General features: G+C 46.5%; 2 protein-coding genes across 2 annotated transcripts in view; both read left to right on the top strand.

The window, feature by feature from the left end:
- LOC141164804 (uncharacterized) overlaps nucleotides 1-23,563 on the top strand; it is a 366,676-nt gene that overhangs the window by 214,409 nt on the left and 128,704 nt on the right. The gene's annotated exons all lie outside the window — the stretch shown is intronic.
- On the top strand, nucleotides 16,232-17,479 carry LOC141164092 (general transcription factor II-I repeat domain-containing protein 2-like). The gene has a single exon (XM_073649245.1). The coding sequence runs from the start codon at nucleotides 16,232-16,234 to the stop codon at nucleotides 17,477-17,479; it is 1,248 nt and encodes a 415-aa protein (XP_073505346.1).

The raw sequence follows: 23,563 nt of genomic DNA, 5'->3' as shown, positions 1-23,563 counted from the left end.
CCAAAGTAGCAGATCCCCTTGTTTTCTCCCCTACCTTTTGGAAGATAAAGTTGTCAGCAAGAGAGGATAAGAATTTGCTTGACCTGTTAGTTTTACTTGAGAGAGATTCCCAACAAATGTCTGGATAGTTGAAATCTCCCATGACCACTACGTCATATTTTTTGGAGAACTTGGTCATTTGATACATAAAGAGTTCATCCATATCTTCAGCTTGCCCAGGTGGCCTGTAGTAAATGCCTACAATGGTGTCCTTTCCGTTGTTCTCTCCTTGTATTCTTACCCAAACAGTTTCCACAGAACTCCCAGTCTCTGAAGCTTCAATCTCTGTGCAGATATACGCTTTTCTAACATACAATGCAACACCTCCTCCTCGTTTATCAAGTCTGTTTCTTGCAAATAAGTTGTATCCTTTTAGCCTTTTATTCCAATCATGTGTATCGTCCCACCAAGTTTCAGTGATTCCAATGACATCATATTCCTTTTCCTGCGTTAGTAGTTCCAATTCTCCTTGTTTGTTGCCCATGCTTTGTGCATTTGTATAAAAACATTTTAGTTTGTGATTGGTTTCTCTTCCACCCATATTTTTATTATTTAAATTGTTTTGTCTTTGTTCTTCTTTTCCACTTCCAGTAGCAGAGATCTCAACAGTATTTGTCAGCTGCATGGCTTTTTCTGGCCTTTTGCTTCCCTTCCCACATTGTTCTAGTTTAAAGCTCTTCTGATGAGTGTAGCAAGGCGACTTCCAAATACATGTTTTCCAGTCTTCGTAAGGTGCACCCCATCTCTAGCAAGTAGTCCATCGTATAGGTAATTCATTCCGTGATCCAGAAATCCAAATCCTTGTTGACGGCACCATCGACGTAGCCAGTTGTTCACCTGTAGAATCTTATTCCACCTCATTGTTCCATGGCCATCCACTGGGAGGATGGATGAGAAGACCACCTGCGCTCCCAATTCTTTCACTTTCTTGCCTAAGTCTTCAAAGTCACTGCAGATGGTTTCCAGGTCCTTTCTTGCAGTGTCATTTGTCCCCACATGTATTAGCAGGAATGGGTAGTGATCTGTAGGTCTGAAGAGTCTTGATATCCTGTCAGACACATCTTTAATTTTTGCTCCTGGAAGACAGCACATTTCTCTTGAGGTTATGTCTGGTCTGCAGATAGCGGCCTCTGTTCCTCTTAACAGGGAATCCCCCATGACCACCACTCTCCGTTTTTTCTTCACAACATTCTTCTTTCTCCAGCCAGGAGGATTCTGAGGGCTTACAAGGTTATTCATTGCTGGCAAAGTCTTATTTTGCTGTATTTCTTCATGGTTCTCCTGCGTGAGAGCCTGGTACTGGTTCCTGAGCAGTATGGGTGCTGACTGCCTCTCGATCCTCCTGCTTCTGTGGGTCACATGCTTCCATTCCTCTGTTTCGTCAGGTGCAGTTCGAATTTCTTCTCTTTCTGAATCATGAAGAGATAATTCTGCTCTGTCTAAGAACTCTTCACCTTCCTTAATGATTTTCAAGGTAGTTAACCTCTCTTCTAGATTTCGCAACTTTTCCTCCAACAGGGACACAAGCTTGCATTTCTGGCATGTGAAGTTTGGCTTTTCCACTGGCAAGTCTGTGAACATGTAGCAGGATATGCAGCTCACCAAATGGCTCCTGGACTCTTCCATGTTCTTATTGTTAATGTTCTGAAAACAGTGAAAAAAGCTTAAAAAAAAAAGCTTCAAAATGCGCGCGCCTACCGGCGCGCGGTTTACCGATGTCCTCTTTTCAGCTCCAACAGCCAAAATCCAGTGTTCTTTGAGCTCGCGGAGACTCTTCACTTACCCCAAAATGCAGTGGGAATATGCAAATTATCTCCTCAGGACTCCTCCCCTGGTTTACCGATGTCCTCTTTTCAGCTCCAACAGCCAAAATCCAGTGTTCTTTGAGCTCGCGGAGACTCTTCACTTACCCCAAAATGCAGTGGGAATATGCAAATTATCTCCTCAGGACTCCTCCCCTGGTTTACCGATGTCCTCTTTTCAGCTCCAACAGCCAAAATCCAGTGTTCTTTGAGCTCGCGGAGACTCTTCACTTACCCCAAAATGCAGTGGGAATATGCAAATTATCTCCTCAGGACTCCTCCCCTGGTTTACCGATGTCCTCTTTTCAGCTCCAACAGCCAAAATCCAGCGTTCTTTGAGCTCGCGGAGACTCTTCACTTACCCCAAAATGCAGTGGGAATATGCAAATTATCTCCTCAGGACTCCTCCCCTGGTTTACCGATGTCCTCTTTTCAGCTCCAACAGCCAAAATCCAGTGTTCTTTGAGCTCGCGGAGACTCTTCACTTACCCCAAAATGCAGTGGGAATATGCAAATTATCTCCTCAGGACTCCTCCCCTGGTTTACCGATGTCCTCTTTTCAGCTCCAACAGCCAAAATCCAGTGTTCTTTGAGCTCGCGGAGACTCTTCACTTACCCCAAAATGCAGTGGGAATATGCAAATTATCTCCTCAGGACTCCTCCCCTGGTTTACCGATGTCCTCTTTTCAGCTCCAACAGCCAAAATCCAGTGTTCTTTGAGCTCGCGGAGACTCTTCACTTACCCCAAAATGCAGTGGGAATATGCAAATTATCTCCTCAGGACTCCTCCCCTGGTTTACCGATGTCCTCTTTTCAGCTCCAACAGCCAAAATCCAGTGTTCTTTGAGCTCGCGGAGACTCTTCACTTACCCCAAAATGCAGTGGGAATATGCAAATTATCTCCTCAGGACTCCTCCCCTGGTTTACCGATGTCCTCTTTTCAGCTCCAACAGCCAAAATCCAGCGTTCTTTGAGCTCGCGGAGACTCTTCACTTACCCCAAAATGCAGTGGGAATATGCAAATTATCTCCTCAGGACTCCTCCCCTGGTTTACCGATGTCCTCTTTTCAGCTCCAACAGCCAAAATCCAGTGTTCTTTGAGCTCGCGGAGACTCTTCACTTACCCCAAAATGCAGTGGGAATATGCAAATTATCTCCTCAGGACTCCTCCCCTGGTTTACCGATGTCCTCTTTTCAGCTCCAACAGCCAAAATCCAGTGTTCTTTGAGCTCGCGGAGACTCTTCACTTACCCCAAAATGCAGTGGGAATATGCAAATTATCTCCTCAGGACTCCTCCCCTGGTTTACCGATGTCCTCTTTTCAGCTCCAACAGCCAAAATCCAGTGTTCTTTGAGCTCGCGGAGACTCTTCACTTACCCCAAAATGCAGTGGGAATATGCAAATTATCTCCTCAGGACTCCTCCCCTGGTTTACCGATGTCCTCTTTTCAGCTCCAACAGCCAAAATCCAGTGTTCTTTGAGCTCGCGGAGACTCTTCACTTACCCCAAAATGCAGTGGGAATATGCAAATTATCTCCTCAGGACTCCTCCCCTGGTTTTTGATTTGAAATACTCTTTCACTTCACGGTGTAATGGTTTCGGCACAGACATGTAACTTCTGGTTACTGGGGTCGCGTCTTTCAAATTGATTTTCAATTGCAACGATGGGATACAGCCTATATCAGAGTCATCTTTAGAGAATGCATGACACTCTTCTCTTAGCATCTGTTTTGCTATCGCTATATCTTCAGGACACAAGTGTTCCAGGGATACTAGGGAATCCCAGGACCCTGAGGTGGGTCGTGAAATTTCCTCCCCTGGGCAACTCCTGTTCCTTGGTGTGGAGACTGAATTCATGGTAGACCCCTGGGCGGGTCTCACACTGGCTGGATATACCATTTTAACAGTTTCAATGTGACCTTTGGATCCAGTCTAACTTTGTGTTTTTCGTAGTATTAATCACCGGTACAGTCACTTGAGCAAACCCACCAGTAGGGATCGTAAGCACAGTGTCACCTTGAACTAGGTCTTCCGGAAGTTCTGAGGAGTCTTTTGGCACAAACAGTCTTTTCTGGACTTTTCTTTTCGGTTCTACCCGAACTCCACATCTCACCCTCACCATTTGGTTTGCAGGGATAACGGTTGGGTGCCAGCCTACCTTGACTTCTTTTAGGTCCATTGTATTCTGTGCTTTCTTTACTCTATGAATCACATTTTCCACCACGGTGTTGGGTATGGCAAGCGATGTGACAATTGCATCCACCACCAGCGTCCCTGACTTGTGTTTCGTGATGACCTCACTGATTACATTATAACCCAGGATAGGATCCTCTGCCACGTTCTGATCACTGGTCACGAGAAAAGGTACCAAAAGCTCAATGGTGTTGCTGTTCTTCGTGGCCCTAAGTTGGAAAGTCACTTCCACCCAGCCTATGAAAGGGATTTCGGTCTGGTTGACAGCTTTGCCAGGGAGTTCCACTGGTCTTAAGAGTTCTTTTAGCGACCGAAGGCAGGTATGTGGCAGGTAGCACCTTTTCCATTCTTCATTTAAAAGGCTCGATGGGGCTCTTGTGTCCCACAGTGCTTTTAACAGGAGTCCATATAGCTGGCACTATAGCTGGGATCATTTGAAGAGGGCTGTCCATGCTCGGCGACCATCAAACTTAACTGAACTGGAATTGTTTTGTAAAGAGGAATGGTCAAAATACCTTCATCCAGGATCCAGGAACTCATTAAAAGCTACAGGAAGCGACTAGAGGCTGTTATTTTTGCAAAAGGAGGATCCTCTAAATATTAATGTCACTTTTCTGGTGAGGTGCCCATACTTATGCACCTGTCAAATTTTGTTTGAATGCAGATTGCACATTTTCTGTTAGTACAATAAACCTCATTTCAATGCAGAAACATTACTGTGTCCAACAGTTATTACATATATCAAACTGAAATAGCTGGTGCAAAAACACCAATTTTTATAAAACATTAAGCTTAAGATTAATAGGAGTACCCAAACTTTTTCAAATAACTGTAAGTACAAGATATTCTAGCCACTAAGGGACCTAAAATTACCGCCAAAAACCCCCTCTCCATCCTTTTTTATTTTTAATTTTATTTCCAATTCCCTATTTTATTACTTTTTATTTTTCCTGAATTTCATAAAAATATTTTTTCTCTTTTGTTTTCATTTTTTTATTTTTTTCATTTTTTAGTATTTTTTTTAATTTATTTTTCATTTCATTATTTTAATTTCACTATTTTCATTTCATTCTTTCATAATAATAAAAATGTTTTTTTATTCTCATAACATAAGCCATATTCTCTCAATTTATTCAATAACCCTCATTAAACTAACTTTGTGTTTTTCAGTCAATTCAATCAATACAGCTCTCTTAACTCCAATTTTTTCAATACTCACTCCTGTCTACCCTAATCTCTTCCTGATTTTACCTACTACGATTATAATAGAGTACCACCAGGATTTGTTAGTTTCCTTCTCTTGATACTAGATACTTGATACTATCTGGTGATACTAAGATACTGTGTATTTCAGGGTTCCACTATGCCTAAAATCTGCACTATATTTCATGATCGCCCATGGTTAACCCCTTACATATTGCCTTACTGCCCCACCTTTCCCAGCGCAAAAGACAGTGGATAACAGGAGAGAGGGGCCCGCATCTTTAAGGTACCAGGGTATACCACAGTTCATTTGAGAATCTCTGCCTGCTGTGTGAGGTGTCAGTCAGTGACTAGCCCAGATTTTTGAGCATTGGCCTGACCGGAAAAGCGAGAGAAGCTGTTAATAACTTGTCTTCTGGGGATCAGAGATGTTACTATACCATTTGCATCGCATTAATAGAGAGGTATGCCGTCACGCCTGAAACCTACCGGAGAAAGTTTCGGGAGACTGACAATCCCGGTGCATAAATGCATTGGAAGTTTCCTAACACACTACGCATGGCATGCACTCAGTGGATAGAAGGACTGGGTGCTCAGGAAGCAGAACATGTCTTGGATATATTCATGCTGGAACAATTTATGTCCAAACTCCCAGGTAACTTAAAAGAATAGGTGACGAGCTTGGATGAGGCTGCAAGATTGGTTGATGATTGGTCTGCTAATCGACTAAGGCTATTTGGAAGTACAGCCCCAGCGAGTCGGGAACATGAACTTATAGGGAAGTCACCGAGACCCATGGACCGGCCTGAGGAGGAACTGCGGGGATTTCGGACTTCACCAAGAGTGGGAGGTTTCCCAAGCCCCCAAATATGGACCATGTTGGGGCAAGGAGGGCTAAGCGGCCATAGCTGTGGATGCATGGGACACTTTTCCAGGGAATGCCGGGAACGTTCAAGCCCACATCATCTGCGTCCTTAACTGGTGAACACTATGCTGCAATGTGGCTGGAATGCTGAGGGAGAGAGTATTCCACTACCCCGACCGGAAGAGGACGAGGCATATGTGATACAAGGACAAGTGTCACAGACTAGTTGTGACACCTCAGTGTTCTTGAACCAGCATCTCCAGCCGGTCTGGGTAGAGGACGTGGAGGCTGTGGGCTCCGTGACTCCGGAGCTTCAGTCACATTGATCAAAGACCATCTAGTACCGGAATAATTCATTATTCCTGCCATCCGTATGTGTTAAATATTAATTATGGATATTCATTTTATTCTGAATTCTGTACCATACATTGCATAAGATTGCATCAGCCTCGTGCTAGGGTTTCTAGATGACATGCGCTATTTGTGTATTTTTATTTAGTACCATAAATAGAAGAACAGCTGGTATGACCAACTATATAATCTCATGTTAGAGACAGGGGGCACGCTCTTGCCATTTCACAGGACACTGGACGACACATGGTGTCATCCTGACAAACGTGCTGGACACAGACAGACGCAATCTACCATCCAGGATCCCAGGAAAAGATGGGTGAATCTCAACTATTGAGCTAATTATGAACAAATGGACAATCACTCTGTAACTATATAACTATTATATGTAACTACTGCAATCATTCTTTTTAGTGGACAATTCAAGAATAAATCGATACATTTTTTTATAAGAATATCGTGATATCGATACTTTGATCGATCGCATCTGATAAGAAGTCCTCGATAGAAAATTATACAGGAAATAAGTATTTTTTTACATTGGCGAGCCTCAGCCAGTCCTGATTTTTCGTGTTTTCAAGTGAATTTCCTTCTTGAACAAAGGGGGGATAGAAGAGACGAGCTGAACAGCTTGTAACGGGTCTGGGAGGCGGAACCTCTGAGCAACTATACTAGGGGGCAGTCCTTGTAAGGAAGCGGGTGGCTCCCAGGGAAGACGGGCAGGTAGTCACGGCAAGTGACAGGGACAGTCTCTGGGTAGAAGGGCAGGTAGTCACGGCAAGTGACAGGGACAGTCTCTGGGTAGAAGGACGGGTACTCACGGCAAGCGACAGGGACAGCCTCTGGGTAGAAGGACAGCAGGCAGGTGGCTGGTGAGCGCTCCCAGGTGAGCGGGCGAGAGTCTCTGGACGAGCAGGTGGTCACGGCAAGTGACGGCGAAGCCTCCAGGTAGGCTAGCAAGCAGGTAGCAGGTGAGCGCTCCCAGGTGAGCAGGCAAGAGTCTCTGGACAGGCAGGTGGTCACGGCAAGTGACGGCGGAGCCTCCAGGTAGGCTAGCAGGCAGGTAGCAGGTGAGCGCTCCCAGGTGAGCAGGCAAGAGTCTCTGGACAGGCAGGTGGTCACGGCAAGTGACGGCGGAGCGTCCAGGTAGGCTAGCAGGCAGGTAGCAGGTGAGCGCTCCCAGGTGAGCAGGCAAGAGTCTCTGGACAGGCAGGTGGTCACGGCAAGTGACGGCGGAGCCTCCAGGTAGGCTAGCAGGCAGGTAGCAGATGAGCGCTCCCAGGTGAGCGGGCAGGCTGGTCCATAGACAGACTGACAGGTGTCGGAAGGCAGACCGTCGGACCGCAGGCTTGCAAGCAGGTAAACGGATATCAGGCAGGTATCAAGCAGGAAACTGACAGGTGACTGGCAGGTAACTGGTAACGGGACCTGAGGGCTGAAGCAGAGTGAAGGCTTTGCAACAACATTGCTCGGGCACCTCCATTTTGGAGGAGGTGCCTTATATATGGTGAGGTCCTCCGGCCATAGGCCGGGGACTCCTTAGGACGGCGCGCGCGGCCCCTTTAAGAGAGGGGGAGCGTGCGCGCGCCCTAAGCACAGTGGCCGGGAAGCAGCGCGCGCTGCCAGCAGAGCGGGAGGAGGACGCCGGGCACGGAGTGGAGAGGTGAGGGGAACAGCGTCCCTGCCTAGCAGGAGGCAGGGATGCCGACGCTACAGTACCCCCCCCTTTAGGCCCCCCCTTTTTTAGGCTAGACAGAAATTTATCAAGGATGAGAGGGGCATGGATGTTCTCCCGGGGCTCCCACGTTCTCTCCTCAGGACCAAACCCCTTCCAATCTACCAGAAAAAAGGTTTTTCCTCTTACCCTTTTGGTGGCCAGAATGTTCTCTACCTCAAACTCGTTTTCAGCGGAAACCGGAGCAGGAGGCGTACCTGTAGACTTGGAAAAAGAGTTAAGTACCACGGGTTTGAGGAGAGATACATGGAAGGAGTTAGGGATCCGCAAGTTGGCCGGGAGTTTCAATTTATAGGCCACTGGGTTGATTTGTTTGATAACTTCTAGTGGGCCGATGAACCGAGGCCCTAACTTGTAGGAAGGAATCTTGAGCCGGACATACTTGGACGAGAGCCAGACTTTATCTCCAGGACGGAATTGTGGAGGATCCAGGCGTTTTTTGTCAGCGTGTTTTTTCATCCGCTCGGGCGACTGAAGGAGTGCGGATCGGGTACTCTCCCAAATGGAGGAAAATTTGCTAACGAGAGATTCCGCAGCCGGATTGTCTACCGAGGTGGAGACGGGAAATGGGATCCGAGGATGCTGACCGAAGACTACAAAAAACGGGGATCTGGAGGAAGATTCGCTCTCGTGATTATTGTAAGAGAATTCGGCCCATGGCAGGAGATCCACCCAGTCTGAATGGTGGGCATTAACGAAGTGCCGGAGGTAACTGGTCAGGATCTGATTGATCCACTCCACTTGACCATTGGACTGTGGGTGGTATGCGGAGGAGAAGTCCAGGGTGACGTCTAGTAGCTTACATGTGGCTCTCCAGAAGCGTAAGGTGAACTGAACCCCACGATCCGACACGATGTGGAGGGGCAGGCCATGGAGACGGAAGATGTGGCGGATAAAGTCTTTAGCCAGCTCGGGTGCAGACGGGAGGCCTGGCAGGGGAATGAAATGAGCCATTTTGGAAAAGAGGTCAGCGACCACCCAAATGACCATACAACCGGCAGAGACAGGGAGATCTGTTATGAAGTCCATAGCTATATGCTGCCAGGGGGCAGCAGGTACTGGAAGAGGAAGGAGGCGACCGGCTGGCAGGTGTCTCGGAACCTTGTTGCGGGCGCAGGACACACAGGCAGAAACAAAGTCTATTACGTCCTTGTGCAGGGTAGGCCACCAGTAGTGCCGGGTGATAAGCTGGAGGGTCTTTTTCTGACCGGCATGGCCAGCAAGCTTAGACGAGCGACCCCAGTGTAGGATCTTCTCCCGATCAGGTACCGTTACGAACGTCTTACCGGGAGGGAGACGATTTAGACTCACGGGGGCCACCTGCATTACTCTGGCGGGATCGATGATGTGTTTAGGTTCCTCCTCAAGATCAGACACCAGGAAGGATCGGGACAAGGCGTCAGCTTTGATGTTTTTGTCAGCCGGGCGAAAATGAAGAACAAAATCAAAGCGAGCAAAAAACAAGGACCACCGGGCTTGGCGCGGGTTAAGTCTCTGGGCACTCTGGAGGTAAGCCAAGTTCTTGTGGTCCGTGTAAATTATTACCGGGTGAAGAGCCCCCTCCAGCAGGTAACGCCACTCCTCCAATGCCAGCTTAATGGCCAATAATTCTCGGCCTCCTATAGAATAGTTGCGCTCGGAAGAGGAGAAGAGTTTGGAGAAGAAGCCGCAAGTTACCATTCTCCCGGAAGACGATTTTTGGGTAAGTACCGCTCCGGCTCCAGAGGAGGAGGCGTCAACTTCCAGGAAGAATTGCTTGTTGCCGTCCGGGCGATGCAGCACCGGGGCGGAAGAGAAAGCCTGTTTTAAGGAAAGAAAGGCTTCCTCAGCTTCGGGCGGCCATTCTCTGGGATTAGTGCCCTTACGGGTGAGCGCAGAGATTGGGGCAGTCCGGGAAGAGAAGTGCGGTATGAAGAGGCGGTAGTAGTTGGCGAAGCCCAGGAACCGCTGAATAGCCTTCAACCCCTCTGGTCGAGGCCACTTCTCGATGGCAGACAGTTTCTCAGGATCCATTCATAGGCCGGTCTGAGAAATTATGTAGCCCAAAAACGGAAGCGAGGTCTGCTCAAAGAGGCACTTCTCATATTTAGCGTAGAGGTGGTTCTGCCTGAGCCTGAGCAGAACCTAACGAACATCCCTCCGGTGTGTGGGGAGATCCGGAGAGAAGACCAAGATGTCGTCCAGGTACACCACTACGCAGGAGTAGAGAAGGTCCCGGAAGATGTCATTGACCAACTCTTGAAAGACGGCGGGAGCGTTACAGAGACCGAAGGGCATTACCAGGTATTCATAGTGGCCGTCCCGGGTGTTGAATGCCGTCTTCCATTCATCCCCCTGACGGATACCGACCAGGTTATACGCCCCACGGAGGTCCAGCTTGGTGAAGATTCTAGCCCCCCTCAGACGGTCAAATAATTCTGGAATGAGCGGAAGGGGGTATTTATTCTTCACCGTGATCTGGTTAAGGCCTCTATAGTCTATACAGGGACGGAGTGAGCCATCCTTCTTTTTGACGAAGAAGAAGCATGCTCCCGCCGGGGAAGTAGATTTCCGGATGAATCCCCGGGCCAGATTCTCCTCAATATATTTTGACATGGATCGGGTCTCAGCAGCGGACAAAGGGTAAATGCGCCCACGGGGAGGAGTAGCGCCGGGCATCAGGTCGATTGGGCAGTCGTATGGTCTATGAGGGGGTAATGTCTCCGCCTCCTTTTTATTAAAGACGTCCGCATACGACAAATAAGGAGCCGGAAGACCAGGTAGATTGGCTGGAGTAGGAGAAGGACGGACAGGATGGACGGGAACTAAACAAGTCTTATGGCAGTCCTGTCCCCAGCGAAGGACTTCTCCGGTCTGCCAATCAAGCACGGGTGCATGTTTCTGAAGCCAAGGTAGGCCTAGCAATAGGGCGTGAGAGAGTCCAGGCAGAACATGAAAGAAGATGCTCTCAGAGTGCAGCATTCCCACCTGCAGGGTAATGGATTCGGTGATGAGTTGGATGGGATGTGGTAAGAGGCCCCCATCCACGGCAGCGACAGATAAGGGTACAGCTAGAGGTTTGGTGGGAATGCGGTATTTCTCTACCAGAGACTGAGAAATGAGATTTCCGGCAGCTCCAGAGTCAAGTTGGGCTAGTTCAAAATAACGGTTCTCTCCGCAGATGATAGAGACCGACAGCAACAGAGATGGAGAGGGTTTACTCTTGTCTAGGACGACCTCTCTGAGCGATCCTAGACACAGGCGTTTCCCGACCTCTCCGGGCAGGAACGGATCCGGTGCTCCTTACTGCCACAGTAGAAGCAGCTCCCCTCGGCACGGCGTAACTCTTGACGGGTTTTGACCATCTTGGTCTGGTCGACCTGCATAGGCTCGGGTGAGTGCGCCTGGGGAGTAGCATGAGAAGGGACAGGTTTCAGAAAGGTAGGGACTAGACGTGGAAACCTCCTCTCACGGGTGACCTCTTTGGCGCGTTCCTGGAACCGGATGTCAATCCGGGTGGCAAGAGTTATTAAGTTGTCGAGAGTGGTAGGTATGTCCCGACCGGCGAGTTCATCTTTAATACGGCCGGACAGACCCTCCCAAAAGACAGACACCAGGGCGTCGTTATCCCAGGCCAGCTCCGAAGCAAGGGTACGGAACCGTATGGCATATTGGCCCACGGTGAGATTTCCTTGATGGAGACGTAGCAGAGATGATGCGGATGAGGTCTTCCGTCCGGGTTCGTCGAAGACTTTCCGGACAGCCGTGAGAAAGGCTGGCAGGTTGGACACCAGGGGGTCTCCTCTCTCCCATAGAGGATTTAGCCAAGCCAGTGCCTCCCCCGTGAGATGGGACATGATGAAGGCTACTTTGGCCCGGTCGGAGCTAAACTGGTGGGACAGGAGTTCAAAGTGCAGGGTGCACTGGTTCATGAAGCCCCGAGCTTGAGCGGGGTCGCCTCCGAAGCGAGGAGGTGCAGAAAGCCGGGGTCCAGGGCAGGATGCCATGGTATTGGTGGGCAGCGGCGCTGCCGGGCTGCGAGTCATGACACTAGCGGTGGTTGCTGGTGGAGCAGTCAGAGTGTCCAGGCGAGAGTTGACATTCCGCAGATGGCTCAGGATGGACTCCTGTTGGGACCTCTGACGGGACAGTTCATGACATAGGTCCGAGAGCGAGGGAGCTTGGGTGCCACCGGGTTCCATGGCCCGAGCAAACTGTAACGGGTCTGGGAGGCGGAACCTCTGAGCAACTATACTAGGGGGCAGTCCTTGTAAGGAAGCGGGTGGCTCCCAGGGAAGACGGGCAGGTAGTCACGGCAAGTGACAGGGACAGTCTCTGGGTAGAAGGGCAGGTAGTCGCGGCAAGTGACAGGGACAGTCTCTGGGTAGAAGGGCAGGTAGTCACGGCAAGTGACAGGGACAGTCTCTGGGTAGAAGGGCGGGTACTCACGGCAAGTGACAGGGACAGTCTCTGAGTAGAAGGACAGCAGGCAGGTGGCTGGTGAGCGCTCCCAGGTGAGCGGGCGAGAGTCTCTGGACGGGCAGGTGGTCACGGCAAGTGACGGCGGAGCCTCCAGGTAGGCTAGGAGGCAGGTAGCAGGTTAGTGCTCCCAGGTGAGCAGGCGAGAGTCTCTGGACAGGCAGGTGGTCACGGCAAGTGACGGTGGAGCCTCCAGGTAGACTAGCAGGCAGGTAGCAGGTGAGCGCTCCCAGGTGAGCAGGCAAGAGTCTCTGGACAGGCAGGTGGTCACGGCAAGTGAAGGCAGAGTGAAGGCTTTGCAACAACATTGCTCGGGCACCTCCATTTTGGAGGAGGTGCCTTATATATGGTGAGGTCCTCCGGCCATTGGCCGGGGACTCCTTAGGACGGCGCTCGGCCCCTTTAAGAGAGGGGGAGTGCGCGCGCGCCCTAAGCACAGTGGCCGGGAAGCAGCGCGCGCTGCCAGCAGAGCGGGAGGAGGACGCCGGGCACGGAGTGGAGAGGTGAGGGGAACAGCGTCCCTGCCTAGCAGGAGGCAGGGACGCCGACGCTACACAGCTGTTGTTCACGTGTCAGGAAATCCACTAACTTTGTCACAAGAATCAGAAATAACCTACAGATTGAGGTCTTATATATTCTCCAGATGGATTGAAAGGCACCAGAGGTACTACAAGGATCAGATCAGACGACTTGAGGATAATACGTGCTGATCATCAGAAGCTAAGAAATCTGAAGGTAAGCAAAATATGGATAGAATTTCTTCTTTTGCTAAACAAAGTAAGATTAAATTCAAAGTTACTGATGAAACTGACTTAGATGTTTTGTGGCTTAGTTTATATAGCGAATGTGAATTGGAGAATTTACAGTTAAATCCTAAGTTGGTATCTTTTCATAGAAACAAAGAAAAATTTAGAAATATTCTACAGTTGGTTGATGTATTTAATAGTCTTGTGTTAGAGAAGTCTAAGCAGGACAATTGTGTAGAAATAGTGTCAAATGGTGATACTGATTCTGACTATAATGTGGAAATTGAGCAAGAAGTAAGACACGTGTCTGTAACTGAAGGTGACCTTTCGTCTGAGGAAGAGACAGACATACAAAAAGCTGACATGGGAGGAGTCATGATTGACATACGAGAAACTGACATATTAGGTGATTTGGGAGGAGACATGAGTGACGTAGGAGGAGCTGATGTACAAGGGCCACTAAAAATAGCAGATAACTTAGTAGCTACCGAGGCTCAACTTAAAATTAGAATGAGGAAAAATTTGCTAAAATTATACAAAATCATGCCAAAATATGATGTCAAAATCCATGTCTGTAGAAATTCAGAGATATTTGAGAGCTTTTCTGATAAGTTTGATTTATCCAATGAGGAGAGGAATCAACTATTTAAAATGTGGACTCCTGTCACATTTGCCAGACGTTTAATTTTAATGCCCTGTGAAAACGACTCTCCAAATTAATGGAAAAATGATTCTGACAGATTAAAATATTTGATTTATTGTGCCACAAAGGATTTCCCAGACATAGATGATCGGCAAAATTTAAGAATTGGTAGGAAAGAATGAACATATACATTCATGTCCATATTTGAACGGTTGTACAAAGGTCTCATCAAAAATGGAAAATTACAACAAATGATAACAACTTTTGTCCAAAAATTCAAATTTTTAAATCCAGTATCTCGAGTTATTGCATCACAAAAACTTCTTTATTTGAATGTGCGCAGTTGCTGGATTTTGTTAGAAAGCATGAAAATCGTGAAAAGAAAATAAATCAAGCTAAATTTGTAAAACCAGAAAAGGAAAAATATCAAAAGTCAATGAGCCATCCTCGAAATGAAATCTATGAACTACGTAGAAGATTTCATATATGTTATAAGCCATATCAGATGATTCAAAAGTCAATTTCTTCACAGAAAGAGTTAAAAATTCAAAGCTGTGACTTCTCCCTAGAAAGGAAAATGGCCGAAATTGACGGACAGAGGCAGGTGAGACGACCAGCTCACAGTGACATCATGGAATGTAGACTGAAGAACAGGCAATTATCTGAGCTTTTGAAGGATAGAAAAATGTATTTTCTAAACAGAGCTTTTCTGGAGATTTTTGACAGAGACAGAAGATTTGGTTTAGGGAGTGGCTAAGAAAAAACTGTAATTATATGTTGTATCTAAGTGTTACAATGTATCATTAGTTATTTATTATTTTATACAGTAAAATTGTGAAGTTATATAGTTTTTGTATATTTATATATATATATATATATATATATATATATACACACTTGTATACAGTAGAGATTGTATATAAGTGAGGTAAGCTCACACACATACCATGCCTGACCTATGTGCTTAACCTCGTGGTTCAGTGGTTTCTCAAAACCTACCCGGATCTGCCGGATCTGCTTGTCAAAGTACGCTGCGTGTGTGCCCATTTTAGAAAGTCACCTACAGCTTTCGCCGCCCTTTCCGTGTTTCAGCTGCATTTGCAGTTTCTGGCTCACAGACTGGTGTGTGATGTCCCCACGCATTGGAACTCTACATTGCAGATGTTGGGAAGAATTTGTGAGCAGAAGAGGGCAGTTGTTGACTACCAGCATCAACAAGGCTGTCGGTATTCAGGTCAGACTCCACACATAAGACCTCAGGAGTGGACATGTATGACAGACATACTGTATGTACCATCCTCCAAAACTTTGAGGACTCCACCAAGATGGTAAGTGGCAATGACGCCATAATTAGCGTCACCATCCTGCTTCTCTGTCTTCTGAAACGCTCTCTGCTCACAATCTAAGACAGACCCGGGCAAGGGGCGGCCCGCCGGCTGTCAGTGACCGGCCCGCGGAGGCGCTCCGGCAGATCAGCAAGGATGCATGATCTCACCTTGTCTGCCGGGACTCCTCCGGTTCCTTCCTTCTGCCGTGACTTAGAGACACGCCGGGCGCTTGATAGACACGCCGGGCGCGTCCTCTCTGACGCTAGGGGGCGGGTCTAGGGGGCGGGGGCAGCTCGCAACCTCTGAAGCTGGGATCCCTGGATGGACTGAGGCGGTGACTCATCCCGCGCACCGCTGACAGAGCAGCGGCTATGTAAGTCAGTGCGGGGATAGGGGGGCTGTGGTGGGGGCCTTGGTGCTGCTCCAGAGCCTGCAGGGCAGGCGTACTGTATGGTCTCTGGAGCATGTGAGTTGGGCTGTGTTACACTGGTTATGAAAAGGAAGGGGGGAATGTTTCTGTATGTGACCGGCCGCGGGACACAGCTCACCGCGTCTGCCGGGACTCCTCCGGTTCCTGAGGAATGATGAGTACACGTGCTTCCTCCCCTGTCCCCTGCAGCAGCCACTCTGTTCTTCTGACACTCGGGCAGACAATTCTTCCAATGGGAGTCCCGATTCTCTGCCCGAGTGTCAGAAGAACAGAGTGGCTGCTGCAGGGGACAGGGGAGGAAGCACGTGGTATGTGTGTACCACTCCTGTTCTCATGATACATCAGGAACCACAGGAGTCCCAGCAGACGCAGTGAGCTTTATCATCCTTGCACCAGAGTAGACCCTGACATCTGCGGGTCACAGTTAGCCCTTAAATATGTCAGCTAACATTAAAAAAAGGAAGATTGATGCAGAATGCAGAGTTTTTAAAAAGGAATGGACTTCTAAATATTTATTTACTGAAGCCAAAGGTAAAGCTGTATGCTTAGTTTGTGGAGAGCAGATAGCTGTGTTTAAGGATTACAATTTAAGTCGCCATTATGAGACTAAACATGCAGAGAAATACAAGAACTTGACAGAGGCAGAGCAGGCACGGGCATCTGAAGATTTGCTATCAAAACTGCAAAGGCAGCAAGGATTTTTTACAAAGCTCCACACATCCAGGGATGCAGCCGTCAGGACAAGCTTTGTAATATCCCACAAAATTGCAAGAAACAGTAAGCCATTCTGTGAAGGGGAGTTCGTCAAAGAATGTTTGGTGGACTCTGCAGCGATAATTTGTCCTGAGAAAAAAGAAGCATTTTCAAATGTGCCCCTCTCCAGACGAACCGTAACAAGACGGGTAGAAGACATTGCGGGGAATTTGGAGTTTCAGCTGAAAAACAAAGTTGATGATTTTATTTTTTTTTGCATGGCTCTGGACGAGAGCTGTGATATCCGTGATACCGCCCAGTTACTTATCTTTGTACGCGGAATAACAAAAAAATTTGAGATGACCGAAGAGCTGTTAGCTTTGCGATTAATGAAAGGTACCACAACAGGGAGTGATTTGTTCACCGAAGTAAATGCATCCATGGACAAACTGGGCCTAAAATGGAACAAATTAGTAAGTGTTATAACCGATGGCTGTCCAAATATGACAGGGAAAAACGTTGGACTTTTGAAGCGGATGCAAGATAAAGTGAATGAAATAAACCCAGAACAGAAATTGATATTTTTGCATTGCATTATTCATCAAGAAGTGCTGTGCAAGTCGGTGCTAAAAATCAGCCATGTTGTTGATGTTGTAACTAAGACAGTTAATTTTATCAGGGCAAGAGGGCTGAATCACAGACAGTTTGTTGCACTGTTGGAGGAGCAAGAAAGTGAACATAGTGACATAGGCTACCACACCGCTGTGAGATGGCTCAGCCTTGGAAAGGTGCTTAAAAGAGTATGGGACCTGAGAGCTGAGATTCAGGATTTTTGTAAGATGAAAGGCAAAGACATCCCAGAGTTCTCAGATAAGCACTGGATGGCAGATCTGGCCTTTGCCATTGATGTGACTACACTAATGAATGAGCTAAATAGCAAAGCAAGCTCCAAGGCAAAGGCCTCTTTGCACATGAAATGTTCAGCTTGGTGACAGCTTTCATGAGAAAGTTGAAGTTTCTTTCTAGCCAATTGAAGGACAAAATTCTCACTCACGTGCCAACACTGAAAGAAGTCACACCATCAGCTGATCACCTCGACAAGTATTCATCCATGTTAGCGGCTTTATATGATGAATTTTCCAGAAGATTTGAAGACTTCAAAGGAGTTGAGAGTGAAATGCACACAAATTCCTCTTCCTTTGCATGCTGTGTGGATAATGCACCCAGTGATGTCCAGTTAGAACTCATTGATCTGCAGTCTGACAATCTACTGGCAGAGCTTTTTAAATCAGTATCACTGCTGGAGTTTTATTCTTCTCTCAAAGAGGAAAACTTTCCAAACATAAGGAGGCATGCTCAGAGGATGTTGGTTCTCTTTGGATCTACCTACGTATGTGAACAAACATTCTCACTGATGAAGTTCAACAAATCCAGATACAGATCCTCTCTCAGTGATGATCACTTGTGTGCTGTTCTTCGCATATCCACCTCAGATATTGAACCTAACTTCAATGAACTTGTTCAGGCCCAAAACAGGCTAGATTACTCTCATTGAACATTTTCATGTTATTGAAATGTTTAATTTTCTGTTCTTTACGAAGTTAAAGGGATGCCGTTCGTTAAAAAAACTAACATGATATCTTGACCTAAAATAGCAAGTTTTTTCCAAACACTGTTAAAGTTAACAATTTTCTAAAGTGAACAATCACAAGCTGGTTGCAGTTCAACATCTTATCATTAAATAATGATGTAATTAGGTCCTCCGTATTTTCATTGTATTTTAAATCTTTGCATTGTTTAACATACTGTTTGTTTATGAAAAGATAGCATATGTATATATACAGTATTGGGTAGAACGGAGTTAATTATATTAGTCCGGCCCTCTAAAACCATCCCAATTTCTCATGCGGCCCCCTGGCAAAATTAATTGCCCACCCCTGATCTAAGAGGATGCATTGCAGGCGGCGCATGATGAGATGGAGCAAGGAACCATACAGGGTGATTACACACAGCCAAGCCTTATCTCATCCCAACGTGGATTGGGTGACAATGAGGAAGAGGAGGAGGAGCAAGAACAGGAGCTAGTTTCCTGCGCTATAGACGGTACTACCTGCACAACTGTCATACCATTTGTTCAGCGTGGATGGGCTGAGGACAGGGAGGAGGAGGATGAGGAGGACAGCATGGTCAGTTGTCCTCTTGGTGAGGACACGGAAGTCTTGCCTGTTAGCAGTCTGGCACACATGGCTGAGTTTATGTTACGCTGCCTTTCCCGTCACCCTCGCGTTGTCCAAATTTTGGGTAATAGTCATGACTGGTTGGTAACACTTCTAGACCCACGCTACAATGAGAACTTTCTGTCTCTTATTCCCGTGCAGGAAAGGCCTAATAAAATGGGGCAGTATGAGAAGGCCCTTGTTGCGGAGTTATTTAAAAAATTCCCATCTGAAAACGCTGGCGGCAGAAGTCACAGTTTGTTGGACAACCAAAGAGTACAGGCGAGAGAGACCCCAATGCAATCCAGCAGAGGCAGGGGAACACTGTCACATTTCTGGGACAGTTTTATCAGACCTTCCCATCGCACAGGCCCTGAGGCACGGGGTACTCTCACAAGGAGGGAAAAGTTTCGGAAGATGGTGAGGGAGTACCTTGCCGACCATACCATTGTCCTCCGTGATTCCTCTGTGCCTTATAATTATTGTGTATCCAAGCTGGACATGTGGCATGAACTGGCTCTCTACGCCTTGGAGGTCCTGGCCTGCCCTGCCGCTAGCATTTTGTCAGAGCGGGTTTTTAGTGATGCTGGTGAAATTTAACTGATAGACGCATCCACCTGTCAGCTGAAAATGCTGACAGGCTGACTCTTATAAAAATGAACAAGGGCTGGATTGGGCCAGGCTTCTCAACACCACCGAATGATAGCAGCGTAACATAAATTCAAATACAGTGTCTTTTTTTTGGGAGGTCTAACTCTATTCCCATGCACATCTGTCTTCACACCCAGACATGGGTATACACTTCCTTATTTTGTCTATTTGCTCTTGTCCTCCTCCTTCTCCTCATCCTCCACCACCATATCACCCCCATAACTACCATATCACCATATCTACGTTTCTTGCAAGGGGCATTGGAGTGCCTCCAAATTTTTGGCAGCATTGCATTCACTGCATAGGCAAACAGTATGGGAAACCCACTTCCTAATAATGGAAACATTGTTTTCAGGAGGCCCACCGACCTCTACGTATCTTGCAAGGGACTTTGGAGTGGCGTCAAATTTTTGGCAGCCATTTCAGTCACTGCATATGCATGTCCATATTTGAAGAGGAAGTGATATACACTCATCCTCTCTTCAAGACTTATTCCATAACGTGGAAACGCAATATTGACAACATTTTTTGCATATGGGGTGGGCCTCCTGAGACCCTCATGGAATTTTTTGAGACCTTAAATTCCTCTTGGGATGGTCTCCGTTTCACCATTACTTTCAGTAAAGAATCTATAAATTTTCTGCATACGACCATCATTAAAGATGAATTGGGTCACCTTTCATCTGAGCTATACGTGAAACCCACCGATAGGAATGGGCTCTTACATTATACAAGTTTACATCCTATTTACATTAAATACAAATTGCAAAAAAATCAATAAGTCATTTGAGTGCAAGGTTATTTATTGGTATAGCTACGGGCTTGAACCCTACCTTGGCACCTTCCACACTCCAGGAGTGCGGTAGTTTTTCTTTCTACTTCTGGTCTCTATATACCAGCACCCTGGTGTGTCATGACCTCCAGCACCTTCTTCTACAATGCTGAGGAAACCTCCAACATCATCTCCCAGTCTAACTTATCGTGTGACTTCCTGAAGATACCACCCAAGGAAACGAGAGGAAGGGATTGGGAAAAGGAATTACGCCAGCTCACCAATATTGAATTACATTGTGCTACACTTCCTGAATATATTCGTGTCCAACGTATTCCATGTGGACTTAGGGTCCCATTACGCCCTACGCTCTTTAGCGACCAAGAAGAGTATTGTACTAAATTTGAACACATTCTGAACAAATGTTCATTTGATTTAATGACTTGAATCCCTACAGAAAGAAATCGTTTCTTCCAAGGAGCAGATTTCCAGCATCAAATCCCAACTATCATCCACAATCTCAACAGAGGAATTCAACTCTTTGAATGACAAGGTCAACCAAACCATCGAACAACACCGACGGAATACTGAAAATAGGTAGAGACTTAAATTCATCTGCGACACAGAAGACTATCAAAGAGACCGGGTTTATAAATGGCGCGATTTCTCTACTACAAGACGGGGCCCTGAATACCTCGGCCGCTCCTCTACCGACCTGTCCTCCTCTGGTTCAGAGATGGACAGACGGGATCAACCCTCAACATCCACTCATTTTTTAGGTTATCGCAAGAAGAACAACAGGAGAAGAGGCGGGACTAATAAGAGGCGACAGAAACTTTGTCAGAGTAACACGCTCCCAGATACGACCCCATTGGTTGTTTACATCTCCTCGCGGTCACTTAGTATAGCTGAACTATCAGTATTACAAAAAGGTTTATCCTTTTGTCCCACCAATAAATGTAATACCTTTGGGTTAGACATGGAACTACAGAGATTTTATCGAACAATTAGACTTAAGGCACACTTCACACAGGGGGCCATTGGGAACACCATCCCATTGGCAACAGACTTGGCCAAAATCACGGCGGCTAGTCTGGGATTGAAAAATAAGAGCACATACTGCCCCCCGCAATACTGTCATGCGGCAGAGACTTTTATCTACTTCATCAATCAAGCTTTTCAAAAACTACAGTCTGATATTGAGTTGGGTCGGATACGTTACCACCACAATCTATCCTCTTTGGATAGACAGGTGCAAAAACACTGGAAACAGACCCTTCCATCATTATCAAACCGGTGGACAAGGGTGGGGCGATAGTCGTCATGAACAAGTCCTCCTATCTCGACGAGCTCAAACGATAGTTGGAGGATAGTTCAGTGTATCAAAAACTGACACACGACCCCACCTCCACAATTAGGGATTCTATGTCCAAGACCTTAGAATATCATTTCCTTAAAGGGACAATTGATCTTAAGACTTGTGAGTATTTAACCCAAAAATTCCCTATCACCCCAGTGTTTTGTACACTACCGAAAATTCACAAGAATTTTTAGAATCCTCCTGGACGTCTGATCGTAGCTTCCACCGAATCAATTTTATCTCCATTGTCAATCTTCTTAGAAAAGATCTTGACCCCTTTAGTCAAGGAAACCACATCCTTTATTTTGGATACGGGTGCCTTTCTTACCATCATCAGTGATATTGCACAGATTAATCCTGACTCCCTGTTGGTTACCCTTGACGTCAATAATCTGTATACTTCTATCCCCCATGACAAAGGTATTCATTGCATCCAAAATTTGCTAGAAAACTCACATACATCTCCTGATGTCAGTCACCTTTGTATCGATCTCTTAACCTTGGTCCTAACAAAGAATTTCTTCCTATTTCAGGATACTTTCTTCCTACAAAAACAGGGTACCGCCATGGGGTCAAACGTGGCCCCCCCTACCATCCCATAGCCTTCATACTCCATAGGAAAATTAGACAACATTGGAACATTCTTCAAACAGCTTATTTGACAGTCCCTGAATTCAAAGCTAGTATTTTTCAAGTCAGAGGGCTTAATGAATGTCTATTTCTCATGTCTGATGGCTTAATGAATGTCTATTATCATAAAACTATTTTTGTTCTTGCAATATACTCATACTAAGTTCTTGTCTTTTAGATTCCACCCTAATGGCGTTCCCACTCCTGATTCCCATCCCTCTTGCATCCTTATCTGGGTCCATTTCTCAATTTCTCAAGCCTTTTTCATTAGAACTGGAACTATAGTGCTTCCACAATCCGGTGGAACGCACCAGAACGCCGGTGGAACGCATTGCTTGCGTCATTTCCGGTCACATGACCGGCTATTACCAAACAGGACCTGGCAAACGTAACTATGACGCCACTTCCGGCCGCGCAGGTCCTGCGCGACTTGCATCACCGCTCTCATTTACTCCACTGCCACCAATGATTGGCCACCCTATTAATCTAACACCCACCCACTGCCTACTTATACCTTTACTGTTCCACCCTCTCCCAGACTACTCTGAACCAACGGTGGACACCGTGTTCTATCACCTAAACACCTCTTTGTTTGGTCTCTATACCGCACAGGTATGTATCTCCTCCCTCTACTTGGACCCTTGGGCATCTCCTAGGTAGCTTGCACTGACGCCTTCATTTCATTATTAATACAGCTACTGCACCATCTAGGCATTTGCCTTACATACACTTTCTATCTATATTCTGGTAGGTTCTATTTTTGCTATTATTTCCAATCCTATTTCCTCTTTCCCATCCATGACTCCTTCCCTACCCAGTTCCCCATGTTGTATATACAATTTTTATTTTCATGACGATTTGTTTCATTTTAATTTTGCTTTATTTTTAATTTAATTTTTTTTCATGTTGTATACTGTATATGTAGTAATTTACGTGATACTTATTTTTGTTTATTTGTCATTTCTATAGTACACCGATAAAGGTGCAGCTCTATGTGTCTTTAAATAGCTAGTGGGGTTTTTCCTAAATTTTGTCAGCTGTTGTACTCACTGCATACCCTATAACTGGATAGCAGACCCTCTCCTTTCTAATGGTAATATGTCGTACTTGTTACTGTGGCCCAGCTGTCTTTAAATTGTTATTGGGGTCTTTCCCAAATTTTGGCAGCCCTTGCAGTCACTGCATGGGCATTACCACTAAAGGAGACCTGCTCCTTTATAATGGGAACATTTTTTTTACTGAGACCCTCCTGTATGTCTCTTCAAAGGGGGTGCGTCCAAATTTTTGGCAGCCCTTGCATATACAATAACAGTATAGGAGACCTACTCTTTAATAATGGGAACAACAAAGCATAGCCGATTGCTGGCCCTTTAAGAATAGTAAGGGCCACCTGATGGCCCTAAAAAAATAGTGTTTGTGACTTTCAGAGTCCCTCGTTCATAAATGA

This window comes from Phyllobates terribilis, unplaced genomic scaffold (assembly GCF_046119375.1).
Source record: "Phyllobates terribilis strain yellow unplaced genomic scaffold, ASM4611937v1 Scaffold_10__3_contigs__length_209671492, whole genome shotgun sequence".
Classification (NCBI taxonomy): Eukaryota; Metazoa; Chordata; class Amphibia; order Anura; family Dendrobatidae; genus Phyllobates; species Phyllobates terribilis.
This window is presented reverse-complemented; position numbering and strand designations above follow the sequence as displayed.

Coding starts and splice junctions, on each gene's coding strand:
- LOC141164092 (XM_073649245.1), top strand. CDS start 16,232: ATGTCAGCTAACATTAAAAAAAGGAAGATTGATGCAGAATGCAGAGTT.